Source organism: Dendropsophus ebraccatus, chromosome 14, assembly GCF_027789765.1.
Source record: "Dendropsophus ebraccatus isolate aDenEbr1 chromosome 14, aDenEbr1.pat, whole genome shotgun sequence".
Classification (NCBI taxonomy): Eukaryota; Metazoa; Chordata; class Amphibia; order Anura; family Hylidae; genus Dendropsophus; species Dendropsophus ebraccatus.
Window position 1 is genome coordinate 44,002,961 of NC_091467.1, and position 17,443 is coordinate 44,020,403.

A 17,443-nucleotide genomic window follows, 5' to 3' on the forward strand; every position below is an offset into this window, starting at 1 on the left:
CATCATCATGGACGTATCTAATGTGCTGTATTAGTAAAGCTAATATGTTAGAAATTCTGTATTACATCTGCTGTATTGTTATCTATATGTATAATTTGGGGCTTGTGTAGCTGGCTGCATACATGACCCCCATGTCTCAACATATATATATATATATATGTATATATATACATATATCGGGGCAGAGTGTGTGGCTTACAGGAGGGGCTGTGACTTCATGGTTTAGGCTATGTTTACACGTCTCTTTTTGGCCATTTCGCAGGTGTTTTTTGGACGGACTTCATTTTGGTTCTAAAAACATGGCCATCATATGCAAATTATGGCTGTAATTTGCAGAAAACGGCTATTTTAGCACCAACACGAAGGCCGCCCAAAAAACACCACAAAATGGCCCAAAAAAAAAAGAGCCTCAAGATATGCTACAACAAAAGGCGCACATTTTTGGAATAAAAGTTAGATCTAAAACTAAAGTCTACAAGGCTGCGCAGATGGATCAAACAGCCCGAGCCACTGTAATAAACGCTCTTAATACTGCCTAGTTCCAGTCTAGCTTATAATCAGCATTGATAAATCCGGGCCATTGTCTATTGTCAATGGGTTTATTACAGGTTTTTATTGTTGGCATAAAGAAACAATAAGATCCCCTATCACAGCGATAAGATCCAGTCACCAGATCCAGAGGCTTTAACCACGCCTGTTGTCTTATTATATAAGAAATACACTCACCGGCCACTTTATTAGGTACACCTTGCTAGTAACAGGTGGTCTTCTGCTGCTGTAGCCCATCAGCCTCAAAGTTTGACGTACTGTGCGTTCAGAGATGCTCTTCTGCCTACCTTGGTTGTAACGGTTGGCTATTTGAGTCACTGTTGCCTTTCTATCAGCTCGAACCAGTCTGCCCATTCTCCTCTGACCTCTGGCATCAACAAGGCATTTCCGCCCACAGAACTGCCGCTCACTGGATGTTTTTTCTTTTTCGGACCATTCTCTGTAAACCCTAGAGATGGTTGTGCGTGAAAATCCCAGTAGATCAGCAGTTTCTGAAATACTCAGACCAGCCCTTCTGGCACCAACAACCATGCCACGTTCAAAGGCACTCAAATCACCTTTCTTCCCCATACTGATGCTCGGTTTGAACTGCAGGAGATTGTCTTGACCATGTCTACATGCCTAAATGCACTGAGTTGCCGCCATGTGATTGGCTGATTAGAAATTAAGTGGTAACGTGCAGTTGGACAGGTGTACCTAATAAAGTGGCCAGTGAGTGTATATATTCCCTAGTGCTCCACTTTTAGTTCTGTAAAATAGCGAAATCTTCATTTAGAGGAATTTACTGTAATGTTACTGGGAAACTAATCAATAATTTTGTGTCCAATACATTTTAATGTTCTCAAAAAAAAAAATTTAAATAAAATAAAAAAATTATGTGGCCTATAATACCTGATCAGAGAAGGAAGAACTGGCAACAAATACATAGTCCTGCACAGCTGGCGGACAATGGCTTATCTGCTTATAGGACACAGCAATCACAGAGAAGACTATATTACTGTACAGGCAGATAGTCAAGAACAGCACAGCAGATTTTTTTTACTTTTAAGAGATTTATGAAAAACCTTAGCTTCTGTTTAAATATTACAGGAAATAATCATAAATCCATAGCAAGCTATGTGACAAAGTATATAGCAATGAGCAGCTGTATACACCCCTCCTAATCTCACAACTGTCATTGTACAGCTTATCACTACATAAAAGACTAAACTACTTTTCTAATACTTGAACTTTATGCTCCTGCAACAATTGTTATTCCATGCTTTCACTGTACATGAAGAACGCTTCTTTGTTTTTCCGTCCCAGTCACAATTTATTGGTCAGCCAAATTCTGAATCTATTTTTAAGTATTAAAGGGGTACTCCATCAGATTTTTTTTTTATTTAAATCAACTGGTGTCATAAAGTTATAAAGGTTTGAAATTGACTTCTACTTAAAAATATCAAGCCGTCTAGTATTTTTCAACTGCTACATGTCCTGCAGGAAGTGGTGTATTCTTTCCAGTCTGACACAGTGCTCTCTGCTGCTACCTCTGTCTGTGACAGGAACTGTACAGAGCTGTAGCAAATCCCCATAGAAAACTTCTCCTGCTTTGGACAGTTCCTGACATGGACAGAGGTGGCAGCAGAGAGCACTGTGTCAGACTGGAAAGAATACGCCTCTTCCTGCAGGACATACAGCAGCAGATAAATACTGGAAGACTTTTTTTTCTGTTTTTAAACAGAAGTAACTTACAAAGCTAAATAAACTTTTTGATACCAGTTGATTTAAAAAAATAAATAAATCAGAGTTCTCCTTTAAGCCCATGGTTGTTCAAAAGGTGCATTTTACCTTTATGTGCTCAGTCCAAGTAGTTTTCCAGGATTTTTAGAAAAACCTGCCATAAGCCTCCTCCACAACTGTATATTACTATCCATATATTGTCCTTTTATACTTTTGATTTCTCTGGGGCAAGGCACACAACCAGATATTTTCAGAAAGTCTTTCAGAAATAGCACATGTAATTATACGTTCCCTATATGCAGAAAGGAGTCGCCCTGATGTCTTATTCACAGGACTCTAATTGCTTTATGGACTGAAAATGTGTGTATACGTAGTCCGCATTTCTCTTTGTGATCAGGCAAAAAAAAAAAGAAAAAAAAAGAAAGTTAATTGAATCGGATCCGCAAAAAAGGAAAGTGTGCTTAAAGAGGATGTACCATCAGTTACATCCTATTTAATCTGACACACGGATCGAGTGGCGCCGTCACGGGAAAGCCGGTGCCCGTGTACGGCGCCGTTCTATGCACGGATCCCGGGCTGATGGTGAAGCACAGGAGGCGGGCCGGCCCGCCCCCACTAGGGGGGAATTCCCTCCCCTCTATGATGCGGCTTCTCCCACTGGGAGCGGGCAGCCCCGCCTCCTGTGATTCACCGTCGGCCCGGGACCCGTGCATAGAACGGCGCCGTACACAGGAACCGGGCCGTGGTTCCAAAAACGGACCGCAACACCGGCTTCCCTGTGACAGCGCCGTTCGATCCGTGTGTCAGATTAAAGAGGATGTACCTGATGGTACATCTTCTTTAAGTGAAAATGGGATGCTTGAAATAATGTCACAGAAACCCTCTCGTATCTCAAACCCCTGAAACACTCAGGGGTTGCCAGGGAAATGATCTCCACGCTCCGGCTTGCTTCAGGAGTTCCTGGCGTCTGAAAATCCCTCTCAGCAAATAGAAACATAGAAGATTGTCGGCAGAAGACCACCACTGGGTCCATCTAGTCTGCTCTTTTAGTATTTCCTTTCTTATTATCTTAGTATAGATATAGGTTTATCCCAGGCAAGTTTAAATTCTGTTATTGTAGATTTACCAACCACATCTGCTGGAAGTTTGTTCCAAGTATAAACTACTCTTTCAGTAAAATAATATTTTCTCACGTTGCTTCTGATATTTCCCCCAGATAACCTTTCACTGTGTCCTCTTGTTCTTGAGCTCAGTTTTTTCCTAAAAACACTTCCCTCCTGAACCTTCTTTAGTCCTTTAACATACTTAAGGGCTCTATTACACAGGACATTTATCGTGCGAAAAATCGTTATATCGTTCGAATTTAAACGATAATCGTTCTGTGTAATTGCAGGCAATGATTGAAAACTCGTTCGTATGTTGATTTAGATCTGAACCTAAAATTATCGTTAATCGTTCGCTGTAATTCCACATTCGTTCACTCAAGTTCCGCATTTTTTCACTAATCGTTCAGTGTAATTGCACATTGTTTTGCTGGGATCAGAAGGAATAAAAAAATCATAGTAACGATCGCAATAACGACCATATCTAACGACCATCGTTCTGTGTAATATGATTAACAATTTCAGGTTAACGATAAACAATCTCGTTTGCGATTGTTTATTGTTAAAAATCGCTTTGTGTTAATATGCACTTGTCTCTACACAGCTGCTACGTTTTAGTCAATTTTCTCACAACCAATGAAATTTTTTATGAATTTGCATCACGTCTATATAAAGTTATATTTGTTTCACATAGTCACGCTTGAAAAAGATGGCGTGAGATCATCGAAACGTTGCGTCTACACGTTTCAATTATCTTTTTTAAAGGAATAAACCACATTTTTTCACGAACTATCTGGACTGCTGCAGACTATTTTATATTGGTTATACCTCTAGTTATACAGTCCAGCATACGATTTGCTTTCCCTACTGCCTGGTTGCACTGGTGACTTATTTTAAAGGGGTACTCCAGGCCGGAGGGTATTTTGGTGGATCGCCGGGGAGGGGGTGTAAATTGAAGTCGGAGATCACTTACCTCCCCCGTTCCAGTGCCTGGATCACACCGCCCAGTACTCCCATTCCTCCAAAATACCCCCCACCCCCGAGTACCCCTTTAAGGCTGTCAGAAATCACTACCCCTAAATCCTTCTTTACTTAAGTCTTTTCCAACACAGAACTGCTGATGTGATACTCGGATAGAGGATTCCTCCTCCCCAAGTGCATTATTTTACATTTGGAAACATTGAACTTCAATTTCCAATGTTTGGACCACAATATTTGGCCAATCACTGCGCTGCACCGCCACAGCCACTGATTGGCTGAGTGGGATGTCCAGATGCTGGGAACCCCCAACGCAAGCTGGAGCGCGGAGTGGTTATGTACGTAAAGGGCCTCGGGGGTTAAAGTGTACCTGTCGTTATAACTTTTAGAATCTAAATCAACAGTAGATGTGAAATAAAAAAAAAATAATAAACTTTGCAAACTTTCTTTATCATGCTGTAAAACAAAGTTGAACTTACCAGAAATTTAGGTCCAGTCTCCTGAAGGCAGATTTTCTGACTTGTGCTGGTTGAAAAAAAACAGACTATAAACAGGAATCCGGCCACTACAGAGAGTCACAGCTCAATGTGTCCATCAATCACATGACTGCCTTCCCTCTGTGAGTGCTGAGATGGCCTGGGATACACAGGACTTCCTGTTTTCTGAGTCAGAAAACAGGAAGTGCCATGTTCTCCATGATAACTAGAATAAATTTAAAATAATAATGAATGTAAATTCCAAACCTGCTCTATATCACATCTACTTTTGGTTAAGATTTTGAAAGTTATAAAAACAGGTACACTTTTATAAGTGACTTTTATTTCACCCCGCTGAGAGTATGTAATCTCACTGACAGGGAAGGATCCGCAGTGGATTTCGCTGCTAACGTGCAGCGTTACATCTGCTGCGAATCGGTTCCGTGTGAACCCACCCTTAAGCTGGTTCTGTTCTCAAAGGGTAGTAGGGGGCAAGCCAAGGCCAGACACCTCTGTTCCCTTCAGACACTGCTGGCATTGGCATATAAACCATTGGAACAAAGTAACAGGGATGCAGCAACCCATCTGCTGATCCTTCTCACCCCTGACGCTCATACGCATTAGATGGATAGGTAGTCTTGTTGAAATCTGTGGGTTCAGCTCATGTTCCTCTAATGCGCAAGGTCGCTTTTACACCAATGTAACAATGACGTGAAAAAAACGATCCAAGGAGGGGAAAAAAAAAGGGAGCAGCCTCAAGGTCAGAGTTTAATGTATAAAACAAGATTAGATAAAGAGCATTAAACAATTGATTAATGGCGAAGTGCTTTATAGGTCAATGTACATGGAGGGAAGTGAACAAACAGAAACTGCACCCACCCTGACCATATACTGTGGTGTGCTGTTCCCATTATAAACCATGACAGAAGACCTCCCCAGCTCTCCCATAATATCAGGTGACGGCCACATGGGCACACATTTAGTCTATGTCCTTGGCCGGTCACATAAGGGTCTTTCCAGTTTGGGTGTGAGGAAGTAACCCCAAACAATGACCCATAATAAACGGTCTTAGAAGAGTCCAAGTGCTTCACTCCAGCACCACCTTTCCTCCTGCAGCCTCCAGTGCAGCCTTCATCTTCTCGGCTTCTTCTTTAGCCACATTCACCTTGATCTCCTGTGGAAGGGACTCCACCATCTTCTTCGCCTATTCAGAAAATAAAATAAGAGGCTGAAACATTTATCAGTAAGATCTTTGTACCTAAAGTGGGAGCTTACAATCTACTTAATCACATAAGTAGATATCACCCCCTGCTGCTCATATGTAACAGTCTCAGAGGAGGATGCATCATTGTGAGCTGTGCTATAAATGTGTCACCTCTGGTGGTCTTAGATCCCTGTTACATGGGGCAACCATCGGCCAAACAGGCTGACACCGCCCTAGCAAACAGCTGATGAACAAGTAAATGTTGGGTCTCCTATCAGTGCTACTAAATGTCCTGAAATGGGGCTCCACAACTGGATTTTCCATGCTATTGTCTGCTTCACCAGGAACTAGAACCAATACAGATGATTTTACAGCAGTTTTGTCAAATATTACGCCGGTAATGTCCACAGTAAAATAGGAAAAGCCAACATTGTGGTGCAAACTTTTTTTTTTTTTTTTTGGAGTCAGAAGCAATTTATAGCAACATTGTCTTGGTGTGGTGTCTTTCTTCATATGCTTCTCTATGACACAAGACTATCAAAAAAATTTAAGATACAGAATTTTTTTTAAAAAAAAAAGAGCAGTGTTACCTGTATGCTAGTTTCTCTGAATCCCCCACAACGGCAGTACAGTCAGTACCTTAGGTTATACAACATATAGGAATGGATGCTGGTGACGTCATAGAGGATTAAGAGAAACGGGCTTAACAGTAAAACTAATCCTATTTCATGACGGCACCAAAGGAGAACGAACCTTAGGGAGGGAATACAGCCTGAAAAACATTCCTGCCAAAGATCAGTAGGGGTAGGAAACCTTAGCTCTCCAGCTGTTGCAAAACTACAACTCCCATCGTGCTTGGACAGGCAAAGCGAAAGCTGGAGAACCAAGGTTCCCTAGCCCTGCTCTAAAGCTGAATCCTGTAGTGTTAAGTAAATGTACGGAGTGTTGAGCACATAGCTGGCTCACAAGTTTGCTCAATAGAAGCATGGGCTTTCTCAGTCCATGTAAGGGTAGATGCACACTGAGGAAAATATGCGGAGAACTTCCGCCGTCCACCGGAAGAATGAACGGGCAAGGAGTGAGGTCCTCTCTGTCTCTACGTTGTACTGCCAGATGGCAAAAAAATAGGTGGAATCTTTAAGGTGATGTGCCATTCGCTGATTTCTTCTATATGTCATTCTTTGGGGGATGGCGGAATCTGCCTGACCATAGAATGGAGTGGGAAGCGGGAGCATGCGGCGGAATCCCCTGCAGGTCCTCCATGTGCACATACCTTTATTGCCACTGCTCTTATGGAATCTTTAAAGGGGTACTTTGGCCAAACACTATATTTTACCCACCCAGAACCCAAACATATACAACATTGCAATAGCATTGAATTACATTCTATAGCTGGCTAGCTTACTTTCTGTGCAGCTCCGAGCACTGGAATCGAAGTTCTTGTAAAAATGCTTGTGTCACAGCCCAGCTGCATTTCAGCACCGCTATTTTGTGCTGTGATGTCAGCTTGCAGTGGGCACACTAGCGCAAAGGGCCATGAGCCCAAAAGGGCTCATGGCCCTTTGCGCTAGTGTGTATTTTGTTTAAATGTACCCTGGACCCCCTAGGTTATTTTGGGCACCTTTTTTGTTTGTTTACTTGCAGTGGGCGTCTCCTCCTCCTGGATGTGCCGCCCTCCTAACTTGAGACATCACTTGTGTGCCATACTCTCGCGATTAGCCAGAGCAAAGCTCTTGACGTTGAGTTAGGTCATGGCACACAAGCGTTTTAAAAGAGGAGGACGACACATCCAGGAAGAAGAGGTGTCCACTGCAACCTGATGTCACAGCACAAAATAGCGGCACTGGAACGCAGCCGAGCCATGTTTGGTTGAAGTAACCCTTTAATTTCCAATGGTCTTGAACCTGATAACATTTGGGGGCTTTCCCTTTTCTCTATATTTTCCTGGAAACTGGGCTGGCGGAAGGATTCTTTCTTAAAGGGCTTCCCTCCAAAAAGGCATTTTTTTTGTCAGAAGTCTCCAGAGCTGAACTAAACTCATATTACTTCTCAAAGCTCAGACACACGAGCAAGATTTACTATTGCACAACTGTGAAAATGAGTGTGGCGAAACAGTTGGCCACACACAAAGAATGACTGGAACGCAGGTCACGACGACCATGCTGGCGTGGTGGGCACTTCATTCAAAGTGAGGAAGATTGTGGCACAGCTTTTTTCAACAGCATTGTCCAGTTGTATAAAGTAGTAAAAGCAGTCTATTTTTCATCCTACATGATGCGTTGAATGAAACAGCATAAAAAAAAGGAACAACTGCATTGGATTGGTGTGATATTGTTCCTTATATATTGAATTTGGGCCACAGTATCCAGGCACCATAATATAGTGAAAGAAAATAGAAAAGTCAAAGGGCACTCACCATAAAAACTGTAGCTGTATTAAAGAAAAAAATTAAAACGCCATGCAGGGTTTAGCAGACTGCGAGGATGCCGGTTACCTGAAGGCCACGGGACAGCTGTTTTGCGCACATTAGACTAGAGATGTCTAGAGACATGGGCAAAAAAGCTGTTACGTGGTCCTCGCAGTCTGCTAAACCCTGCATTGCGTTTTAAATTTGTTCTTCCATAAAGCTACAGTTTTTATGATGAGTGCCCTTTAACTTATTTTTTTTCCACTAAGTGAAGATACTGTTATTTATTTATCCCATAAGTGAGCACCCCATATTATATATATATATATATATATATATATATATATATATATATATATATATATATATATATATATATATATATATATATATATATATATATATATATATATACACACTCACCGGCCACTTTGTTAGGTACACCTGTCCAACTGCATGTTACCACTTAATTTCTAATCAGCCAATCACATGGCGGCAACTCAGTGCATTTAGGCATGTAGACATGGTCAAGACAATCTCCTGCAGTTCAAACCGAGCATCAGTATGGGGAAGAAAGGTGATTTGAGTGCTTTTGAACGTGGCATGGTTGTTGGTGCCAGAAGGGCTGGTCTGAGTATTTCAGAAACTGCTGATCTACTGGGATTTTCACGCACAACCATCTCTAGGGTTTACAGAGAATGGTCCGAAAAAGAAAAAACATCCAGTGAGCGGCAGTTCTGTGGGCGGAAATGCCTTGTTGATGCCAGAGGTCAGAGGAGAATGGGCAGACTGGTTCGAGCTGATAGGAAGGCAACAGTGACTCAAATAGCCAACCGTTACAACCAAGGTAGGCAGAAGAGCACAGTACGTCGAACTTTGAGGCAGATGGGCTACAGCAGCAGAAGACCACACCGGGTGCCACTCCTTTCAGCTAAGAACAGGAAACTGAGGCTACAATTTGCACAAGCTCATCGAAATTGGACAGTAGAAGATTGGAAAAACGTTGCCTGGTCTGAGGAGTCTCGATTTCTGCTGCGACATTCGGATGGTAGGGTCAGAATTTGGCGTCAACAACATGAAAGCATGGATCCATCCTGCCTTGTATCAACGGTTCAGGCTGGTGGTGGTGTCATGGTGTGGGGAATATTTTCTTGGCACTCTTTGGGCCCCTTGGTACCAATTGAGCATCGTTGCCACGCCACAGCCTACCTGAGTATTGTTGCTGACCATGTCCATCCCTTTATGACCACAATGTACCCAACATCTGATGGCTACTTTCAGCAGGATAATGCGCCATGTCATAAAGCTAGAATCATCTCAGACTGGTTTCTTGAACATAACAATGAGTTCACTGTACTCAAATGGCCTCCACAGTCACCAGATCTCAATCCAATAGAGCATCTTTGGGAAGTGGTGGAACGGGAGATTCGCATCATGGATGTGCAGCCAACAAATCTGCGGCAACTGTGTGATGCCATCATGTCAATATGGACCAAAATCTCTGAGGAAGCTTCCAGCACCTTGTTGTATCTATGCCACGAAGAATTGAGGTAGTTCTGAAGGCAAAAGGGGGTCCAACCCGTTACTAGCATGGTGTACCTAATAAAGTGGCCGGTGAGTGTATATTATATATATATATATATATATATATATATATATATATATATATGTGATCATTAGCAGGTCTATGTAATATTTTCCCTTGGTTAGTAGTGCCGATCGCTTTATCTATCCATGAACTACCAGGCACATGACAACTACAGCCTTGATTGCTACTTGATACCTCCTATGTATTGATGGGGGCAATGATTTTAGGAAGGATTTTAAGAGAGAGTCAGTCCACTCCCATCATAGTCAAGGGAATTCTTTTGGGGTCATCTGAAAAAAAAACAAAAAAACATTTCTGCTTATGGAGTTGTCATGTTACCTGCACTAAGTTCACTCCTTGCACGCAGTTCTTCACTTCCTTGATGAGTTTGACTTTATCGGTAGCATTCACCTCTGTTAGTTTGACAGTGAAATGTGTCTTTTCTTTCTTCACTGGCGCTTCCTCTTCTTCTTTGGCCTGTGACAATACCATAAATATATTTAGCACATTTATCTCTACCATCACAGTTTATATCAGGACTTAATAAATAATTACCTGTGTGGGCGGCTCTGCACCAACTGCCCCCGGCATCATTGTGCCCATTGGCATCATACCAACATCTGGAATCTTCAGCGTTTTCTAGAGGACAGAAAATACAATGGAATAATTATGTATGCACGCCAGCAATTTTATGTAAATGTAGCTGTATCTGTGTCTCATTGGTTAAGAGGAAACCGGATAGGAATATGAAGAGGAACATTAGGGGTCATCAGCCAACTGGGCACTATAAGAAAGTCTGTGAAATACTATTGGTGAACAGAACATCTCCCACAATGCACTGCATTTGACAATTGGCCCTAAACCAGCAGCTGCAAGCAATACTGAGGTCATTTCACCAGCAAAACAACCAAACATGATAAGGATTGTGAATGCAGATGTGATGATATGTAGGCTGACAATGTCCTGCAGGATGAAAATTGTTTGCAGGGTTCAATACCACAGTCAATATCGATTTATTTATTTTGAAAAAGCCAAAGTTACTTAAAGGGATACTCCCATCTCTGCTTGTTACCCCCTACCCATAGAATATGTAATGACAAGCTAATGTGGACTTTCACTAATCCCAACAACAGGGACAAGATCAGCAATTAACTTGGAAGCCTTCGGCAGCCCCACAGGGAATAAATCGGGGATAACAAGCAGATATAGAAATACCCCTTTTTAAGCTTTGAAAAAAGATGACGCATAGATAGAGATGATAAATTCTATAGCGTCTTAAAATCTCTGAGAACTATTTCAGCTGCAGCACTTTCCATCTGTTCTCACAGTCCCATAGGGTAACACTGACCAATGTGGACAGGCTTTCTAATCCTATTTGACACCTTAAAGCGTAACTGCCATTTCAGGGTCATTTTTCTGAAAACATTAAATATCAACAGTTCAAGCGATTTTAAGAAACTCTGTAATAGGTTTTATGTACTAAAAGAGTTTCCTTCTGTAGTGAAAAAGCAATCTCCCAGCCTCCCCCCCTCACTTCAGAAGCAGCAGGATTTCTGTGTCCATTATGTGGCTATGGAGAGGGGAGGGGCTGTTAAGAGTGACTGAGCACGGAGCAGTCCTGCAAAGCACAACACCCTGCAATCTTCTCTCAGTAAGTTCATAGATAAGCACTGACCTTTCTGACACCTGAATTTAGCGTTTTAGGTGCCCAGAGAGTCTACAAACAGCTGACCTTCATGTCACCTCTTCCTGCTCCCTCATCTCCCTCAGCCCCTCCCCCCTTCATAGGCTTACAATGGAGAGAGCAGAGCCCGTCTTCACTGGCTTCTCTGTAATGAAGACGTGTTTGCCTGATAATGCACAGATAAGAAGTCAGGGGGGGAGGCTGGGAGATTGCTTCTTGAGTACAGAAGGAGGCTTTTTTGGCTGATGAAACCTATTACAGAGTTTCTTAAAATCGCTTATACTACTGATTTCTGCAATTAAAAAAAACATGACAGTTACGCTTTAAAGGGGAATTCTAAGTTATTTATTGTATACTGGAAAGATAGTTTTTTTTTTTTTTTGTATGTATGAATTCCTGGGGATCACTGCTTGTTGTCAGTGAATGGGAACCCTCATTATTTACTTTCAGAAAATGAAAAAGTCATATGAAGTCAAAGGGAAACTGACAGCATTTATATGCTAACTAAGCAAGCATTATATATATAGGCTCTGTCTGCTGAAGTCTACACCATATATTTTATCAGTGGACTTCAATAAGGTACTAAGAGAGAGACAAGAGGTAAAGTGCAGCCAGTCACAGTGTGGAGCAGAATTGTTATAAGCTGTAGCCTATTTTGAAGAGATGGGTTTTCAGGTTACTTTTAAAGGACTTTATGGTGGATAAGAGCCGGTTGTGTCGGGGTAGTGAGTTCCAGAGTATGGGGGAGGCTCGGGCAAAATCTTGGAGACTGTTGTGTGAGGTACGAACAAGGGGGGAGCACAAAAGGAGGTCACTGGAGGTTTGGAGGTTGTGTGAAACTGGAAAATCTCTTTAAAGAGGATGTACTACCAGGTACGTCCTCTTTAACCTGACACAGGGATAGAACGGCGCCGTGACGGGGAAGCCGATGCCGCAGTCTGTTTTTCGAACTGCGGCCCGGTTCCCCTGTATGTTGCCGTTCTTTCCACGGTTACCGGCCAGTCTGCCCCCAGTGGGCGGGAATTCCCTCCCCTTTATGACGCGGCTCCGTTAGAATCAAAGGAGCCGCGTCATAGAGGGGAGGGAATTCCCTCCCACTGGGGGCAGACTGGCCTACCTCCAGTGCTTGAGCACCGGCCGGTAACCGTGGAAAGAATGGCGCCGTTCAGGGGAACCGGGCCGCGGTCCGAAAAACGGACCGCGGCACCGACTTCCCAGTCACGGTGCCGTTCTATCCCTGTGTCAGGTTAAAGAGGACGTACCTGGCGACCTGGTGGTACATCCTCTTTAACTACAGCTTCAGTTTGTTCACGATGGCCGATGTGACTGACTCAGCAAGATCATAAATCTGCTAAGTGATTTCCCAGCCCAGAAGACGTGCCATGTAATTCTTAGTGCACATCCAGATGTCTAAAGACCAGGGGGAACATTCAGTGGGGGCAAGTGAGATATACTGTGATCACCAGTGGTTTTTATTTCCACACTTACTGAAGTGTAGCTCATCTAGCAGAGCGGCTATTTTGTGGGACAGGGAAAGGAAACCACTGATGATCACAGACAGGCAGAACAGCAAACAAGACAACTAACCAGCTTCATGGCTGGGCTTCCCTCATGATACCTGATTTTTTTTTTCCAATTTAAAAAGGAGCTAGAGGCTTTGGGGGAGATTTATCAAAGGATGTAAAATTTAGACTGGTGCAAACTGCCCACAGCAACCAATCACAGCTCAGCTTTAGGCAGTGCTGAAAGGAAAGCTGAGCTGTGATTGGTTGCTGTGGGTAGTTTGCACCAGTCTAAATTTGATAAATCTCCCCCTTTGTGTTTAAGGGTGCGTTCACACATAGCAAGTTTGTAACGCATATCATAGCAAATGCGCTGAGATACTCGGTAACCTTACAGTCTATGGCCGTGCATACTCACAATGGATTCTTATTCCAGTGAAGGAATGTAGTAAAAATGACATCTAACTAACTGCCAGTAAAAATAATAAACAGCCAATGCTTATCTACCCACGCTCCCACTTCAGTGGATGCAGGGCTGTAGACTACCGCAGCAGATTTGCTGCAAAATTTGCAGAACTCGCTACGTGTGAACGTGTCCTCCTAAGGGCATTTAATATATATATCTATCTCCACTCCTTACTATAGTAAGCCAATGACACTCTTCCGTAAGGTTCTGTAGAATAGGTTGGCATGGTATACAATAATGGATAAGCTGTACCCACCTTAAGTAGTTCATTGAGGTCACAGACTTCCAGGAGGGTGAGACTTGCTATTTGGTCGACCAGCTGCTGTATTTTTGGAGGGTATACTTTGGGTGCATTATCCAAGGCCGCACTTGGTAAGGGTTCACTGTTAAGTGTGCTGGACGTCTGTAGATACCTCACTGCAGAAAGCTCTAACCTGTACAACACAACATCAAGTATTACAAATGGATTGCATTAAAAGAGCTGTGCTTATTTAAGGGTATATGTCCCATGTGCTCTGTACCCTTACAATACATTACCTCTAGAGGTGACCAGGAGGGGTCAATATTTATCCAAAACCGACAAATTAAACCGTGCTGGGGTCGTGCTGATGGCCCCTGTACACACATATACACCTGCCCCTCACTCCCACCTCTACCCTCTGGGGGGGCGTGCTACTGATGGCCCCTTTACACACACATACACCTGCCCCGCACTCCCACCTCTACCCTCTGGGGGGCGTGCTGCTGATGGCCCCTGTACACACATATACACCTGCCCCGCACTCCCACCTCTACCCTCTGGGGGGCGTGCTACTGATGGCCCCTTTACACACACATACACCTGCCCCGCACTCCCACCTCTAGCCTCTGGGGGGCGTGCTGCTGATGGCCCCTGTACACACATATACACCTGCCCCGCACTCCCATCTCTTCCCTCTGGGGGGCGTGCTGCTGATGGTCCCTGTACACACATATACACCTGCCCCGCACTCCCACCTCTTCCCTCTGGGGGGCGTGCTGCTGATGGCCCCTGTACACACATATACACCTGCCCCGCACTCCCATCTCTTCCCTCTGGGGGGCGTGCTGCTGATGGCCCCTGTACACACATATACACCTGCCCCGCACTCCCATCTCTTCCCTCTGGGGGGCGTGCTGCTGATGGTCCCTGTACACACATATACACCTGCCCCGCACTCCCACCTCTTCCCTCTGGGGGGCGTGCTGCTGATGGCCCCTGCCATGGTCTGATTCCGCACCCTTGCCCATTCATTCTCGGAGAACATGTGATGGGGCAGGAAGGGGGCGCTGTTTCTGTCCCACATTGCACAGGTTGGGCCGGTAGAAGAAGAGTATGTTGAGCTCTGCCGTACATGCAAGGATCATGTAAGGAAGGAAGAGGACGACCGTGTTGTACCGTCAGGCTGCCCGGTATGCGGTCATACAATGTGTAACCCTGCACACCCATGCCTTCCCTCCATGCATTACCTGCACAGCACGGTGGAGGCGGCTGTCCGCAGTCTCCAGCAGCAGCGGGCGGCGGGGAACATGACTACAGCTGAGCGGCGGAGAAGAGAACACCACGGGGACACGCGCTCCACACTGCTCCGCCTGTCACCGGCTGCAACACATGGAGTCCTCCACACTGTGACCTACCCAACATGCACCGCGCCAGCCGGCCTGACAAGGAAAACTTTATTGTTTTCAGCGTCGCGAACAATAGACGTCACAGTAACTGAGGCTACAGTGGGCTAGCCCCTCCCCTTCCAGGCCGGTCATATGACCGAGACCATGTGACTACTGTGACACCAGACCTACCTTGAGTGATCAGTAATGATAGGTGGAAAATCTATTTTTATGTACTTTAACATAATTTTCACACTAGTCTGAAAGATGCTTCCTGGCCAATCTGGACTCTTTGTGGCCACCTTGGATGGTCAGGAAACCATGAACAGCCAAGATGACACAATTGGTATAACTCCTATTGACATGAATGGGAGTTGTGTAAATGGCCCAGCTCCCCATGCTATACTACTTACACAACTACCACTGATAGTAATAGGGTAATTGCATATTGTGCAGTCAGTGGTCCCAGCTGTTCTCAGCTTCCCAGGAAGCCATCTTTTATGTTTGTGATAAAACCCTGTGAAAATCTGTTTTTAGATATATTCTTTAAAATTCATGTAAATCAGATCCCCTTCCTAAAAATACAATGATTTTTATAAATCATCCTAATCAGGAGGACCCCCTAAGGCCTCATCCACATAGCCGTATTTTGTGGTCTGCAAGTAGGGACTGGACACATTACTGTCTACGGGTCAATGCACACACCATGATCTGTGCATTGGCTGGGAGCACATGCAGAAAAGACCTGCATTTATACAGTCCATTTTGCAGCCTCTATAGACTTTAAATATCTTACAAGGGCACGGTCTCTGATTGCAGGTGGTACGTGGATGTGCGGAGAAGGAGCCTGACAACTCCATTCTAGTCTACTCTACACAAAATAGGCTAGATTACCGACTCCAAATGGAGACCTCCATCTAACAACTCTATTCTAGTCTACAAAGAACAGACTGGATTACTGACTTACAAAGGACCTCCTTAGGCTTATTTACACAACCGGAAAATCTTGATAAGAAATCCACATGGATTTCCGGACCCATAGGGGTACATCAGTCACAGACACCCTTTGGGTATAAACACACACACCACATACGAAGCGTATTTACTGCTGCGATACGCAGCAAATACGCAACAAATACGAAGCAGATTAGATCTAAATAACTGAACACAGCATCAAATCTGCACCACCAAATCTGCTGCAGATCTGCTGCGTATTTTCTGCGTATACGGTGTGTGTGTTTGTACCCTTTAGCATTTTTCCTGAAGGGTGTCCTTTCTGGAAAATAGCTTAGGACTTCATAGATCCTGTCCTATAGTTGTCCGGAATTCCGGCATGGATGCCTCCACAGAAGTCTATGGCAGAACAGGAATTCCAGATGCTTTCCTGCTAAAAATTGGAACACATCCAGAATTCAGTATTGGTTGTCAGCAGGGTTCCTTTCCCAATCACTGTCGCCAGCTACCCGCTCTGCCCAGGACTTCTGAGCGGCAGCTAGCAGAACTCACTGTATTTGCTTTCTCCTCCAAACAGTGATGCAGTTGTAAAAAGGTGGGGCAGGCACTGCTAGTACCTGCCTCACCATTCATTCTCATAGACTGCAGGAACTGTCCCACAGCCAATAAGTACCAGTAAGACGCTCCCCCCAGTATTGTCCGGTGCAATACTATGACGATAAGAAATCTGGACGGATTTTCTGGTCGTGTGAAGAGGGCCTTAGTTCTCTATCGGAAGGGTTGTTAATAGAGAGGAGCGCAACTCGAGCATGCGTGGATCCATCCGAACCTGATTGTGCCCCATTTCATTAGCAGTGACTGCAGAATTTGGATGCAGCCCTAAGGCTGCCTGGAAAATGTGGAAATAACCATAGGCTGTACCCATGTTTTCCAAAACTCCCTAGGGCTTCAACCAACTTCTTCAGCTATTGGTAATCATATGCCGACACTCAGGTTGTGCTCATCTCTAGCTGTTAACTTGTCAGCGTAAGTAGCACAAACTCTAGGGTGCCAGATTCAGTCACACTTCTGACTCCGTCACAGTCACTTGGAGGCCGTGCTAAGTCTCATCCTCCCTTGCCTCATTGGTGTTTTAGCAGGAAGGAGGGGTGAGGGGGTTAAATCTATATATATGAACCGCGATA

At 44.2% G+C, this 17,443-nt stretch overlaps 1 protein-coding gene across 1 annotated transcript; it reads right to left on the reverse strand.

The window, feature by feature from the left end:
• Nucleotides 1-5,578: 5,578 nt before the first annotated feature.
• MRPL12 (mitochondrial ribosomal protein L12) lies at nt 5,579-15,354 on the reverse strand. Its single transcript, XM_069952705.1, has 5 exons — nt 15,168-15,354; nt 13,936-14,113; nt 10,583-10,666; nt 10,367-10,504; nt 5,579-6,032 (listed from the first exon to the last, which is right to left on the reverse strand). Exons 1-5 carry the CDS (start codon nt 15,227-15,229, stop codon nt 5,916-5,918), a joined length of 579 nt encoding a protein of 192 aa, XP_069808806.1. The 5' UTR covers nt 15,230-15,354; the 3' UTR covers nt 5,579-5,915.
• Between the last annotated feature and the right edge of the window lie 2,089 nt (nt 15,355-17,443).

What these genes read in the sequence shown, in the direction of transcription:
- MRPL12 (XM_069952705.1), bottom strand. Translation starts at nt 15,229, where the DNA reads ATGTTCCCCGCCGCCCGCTGCTGCTGGAGACTGCGGACAGCCGCCTCC. An exon ending in GCCTCCACCGTGCTGTGCAG is followed by an intron (nt 14,114 to 15,167) that starts GTAATGCATGGA and finishes TGTGTTGTACAG; the next exon opens with GTTAGAGCTTTCTGCAGTGA. An exon ending in AAGGAGTGAACTTAGTGCAG is followed by an intron (nt 6,033 to 10,366) that starts GTAACATGACAA and finishes TTTTCTGAATAG; the next exon opens with GCGAAGAAGATGGTGGAGTC.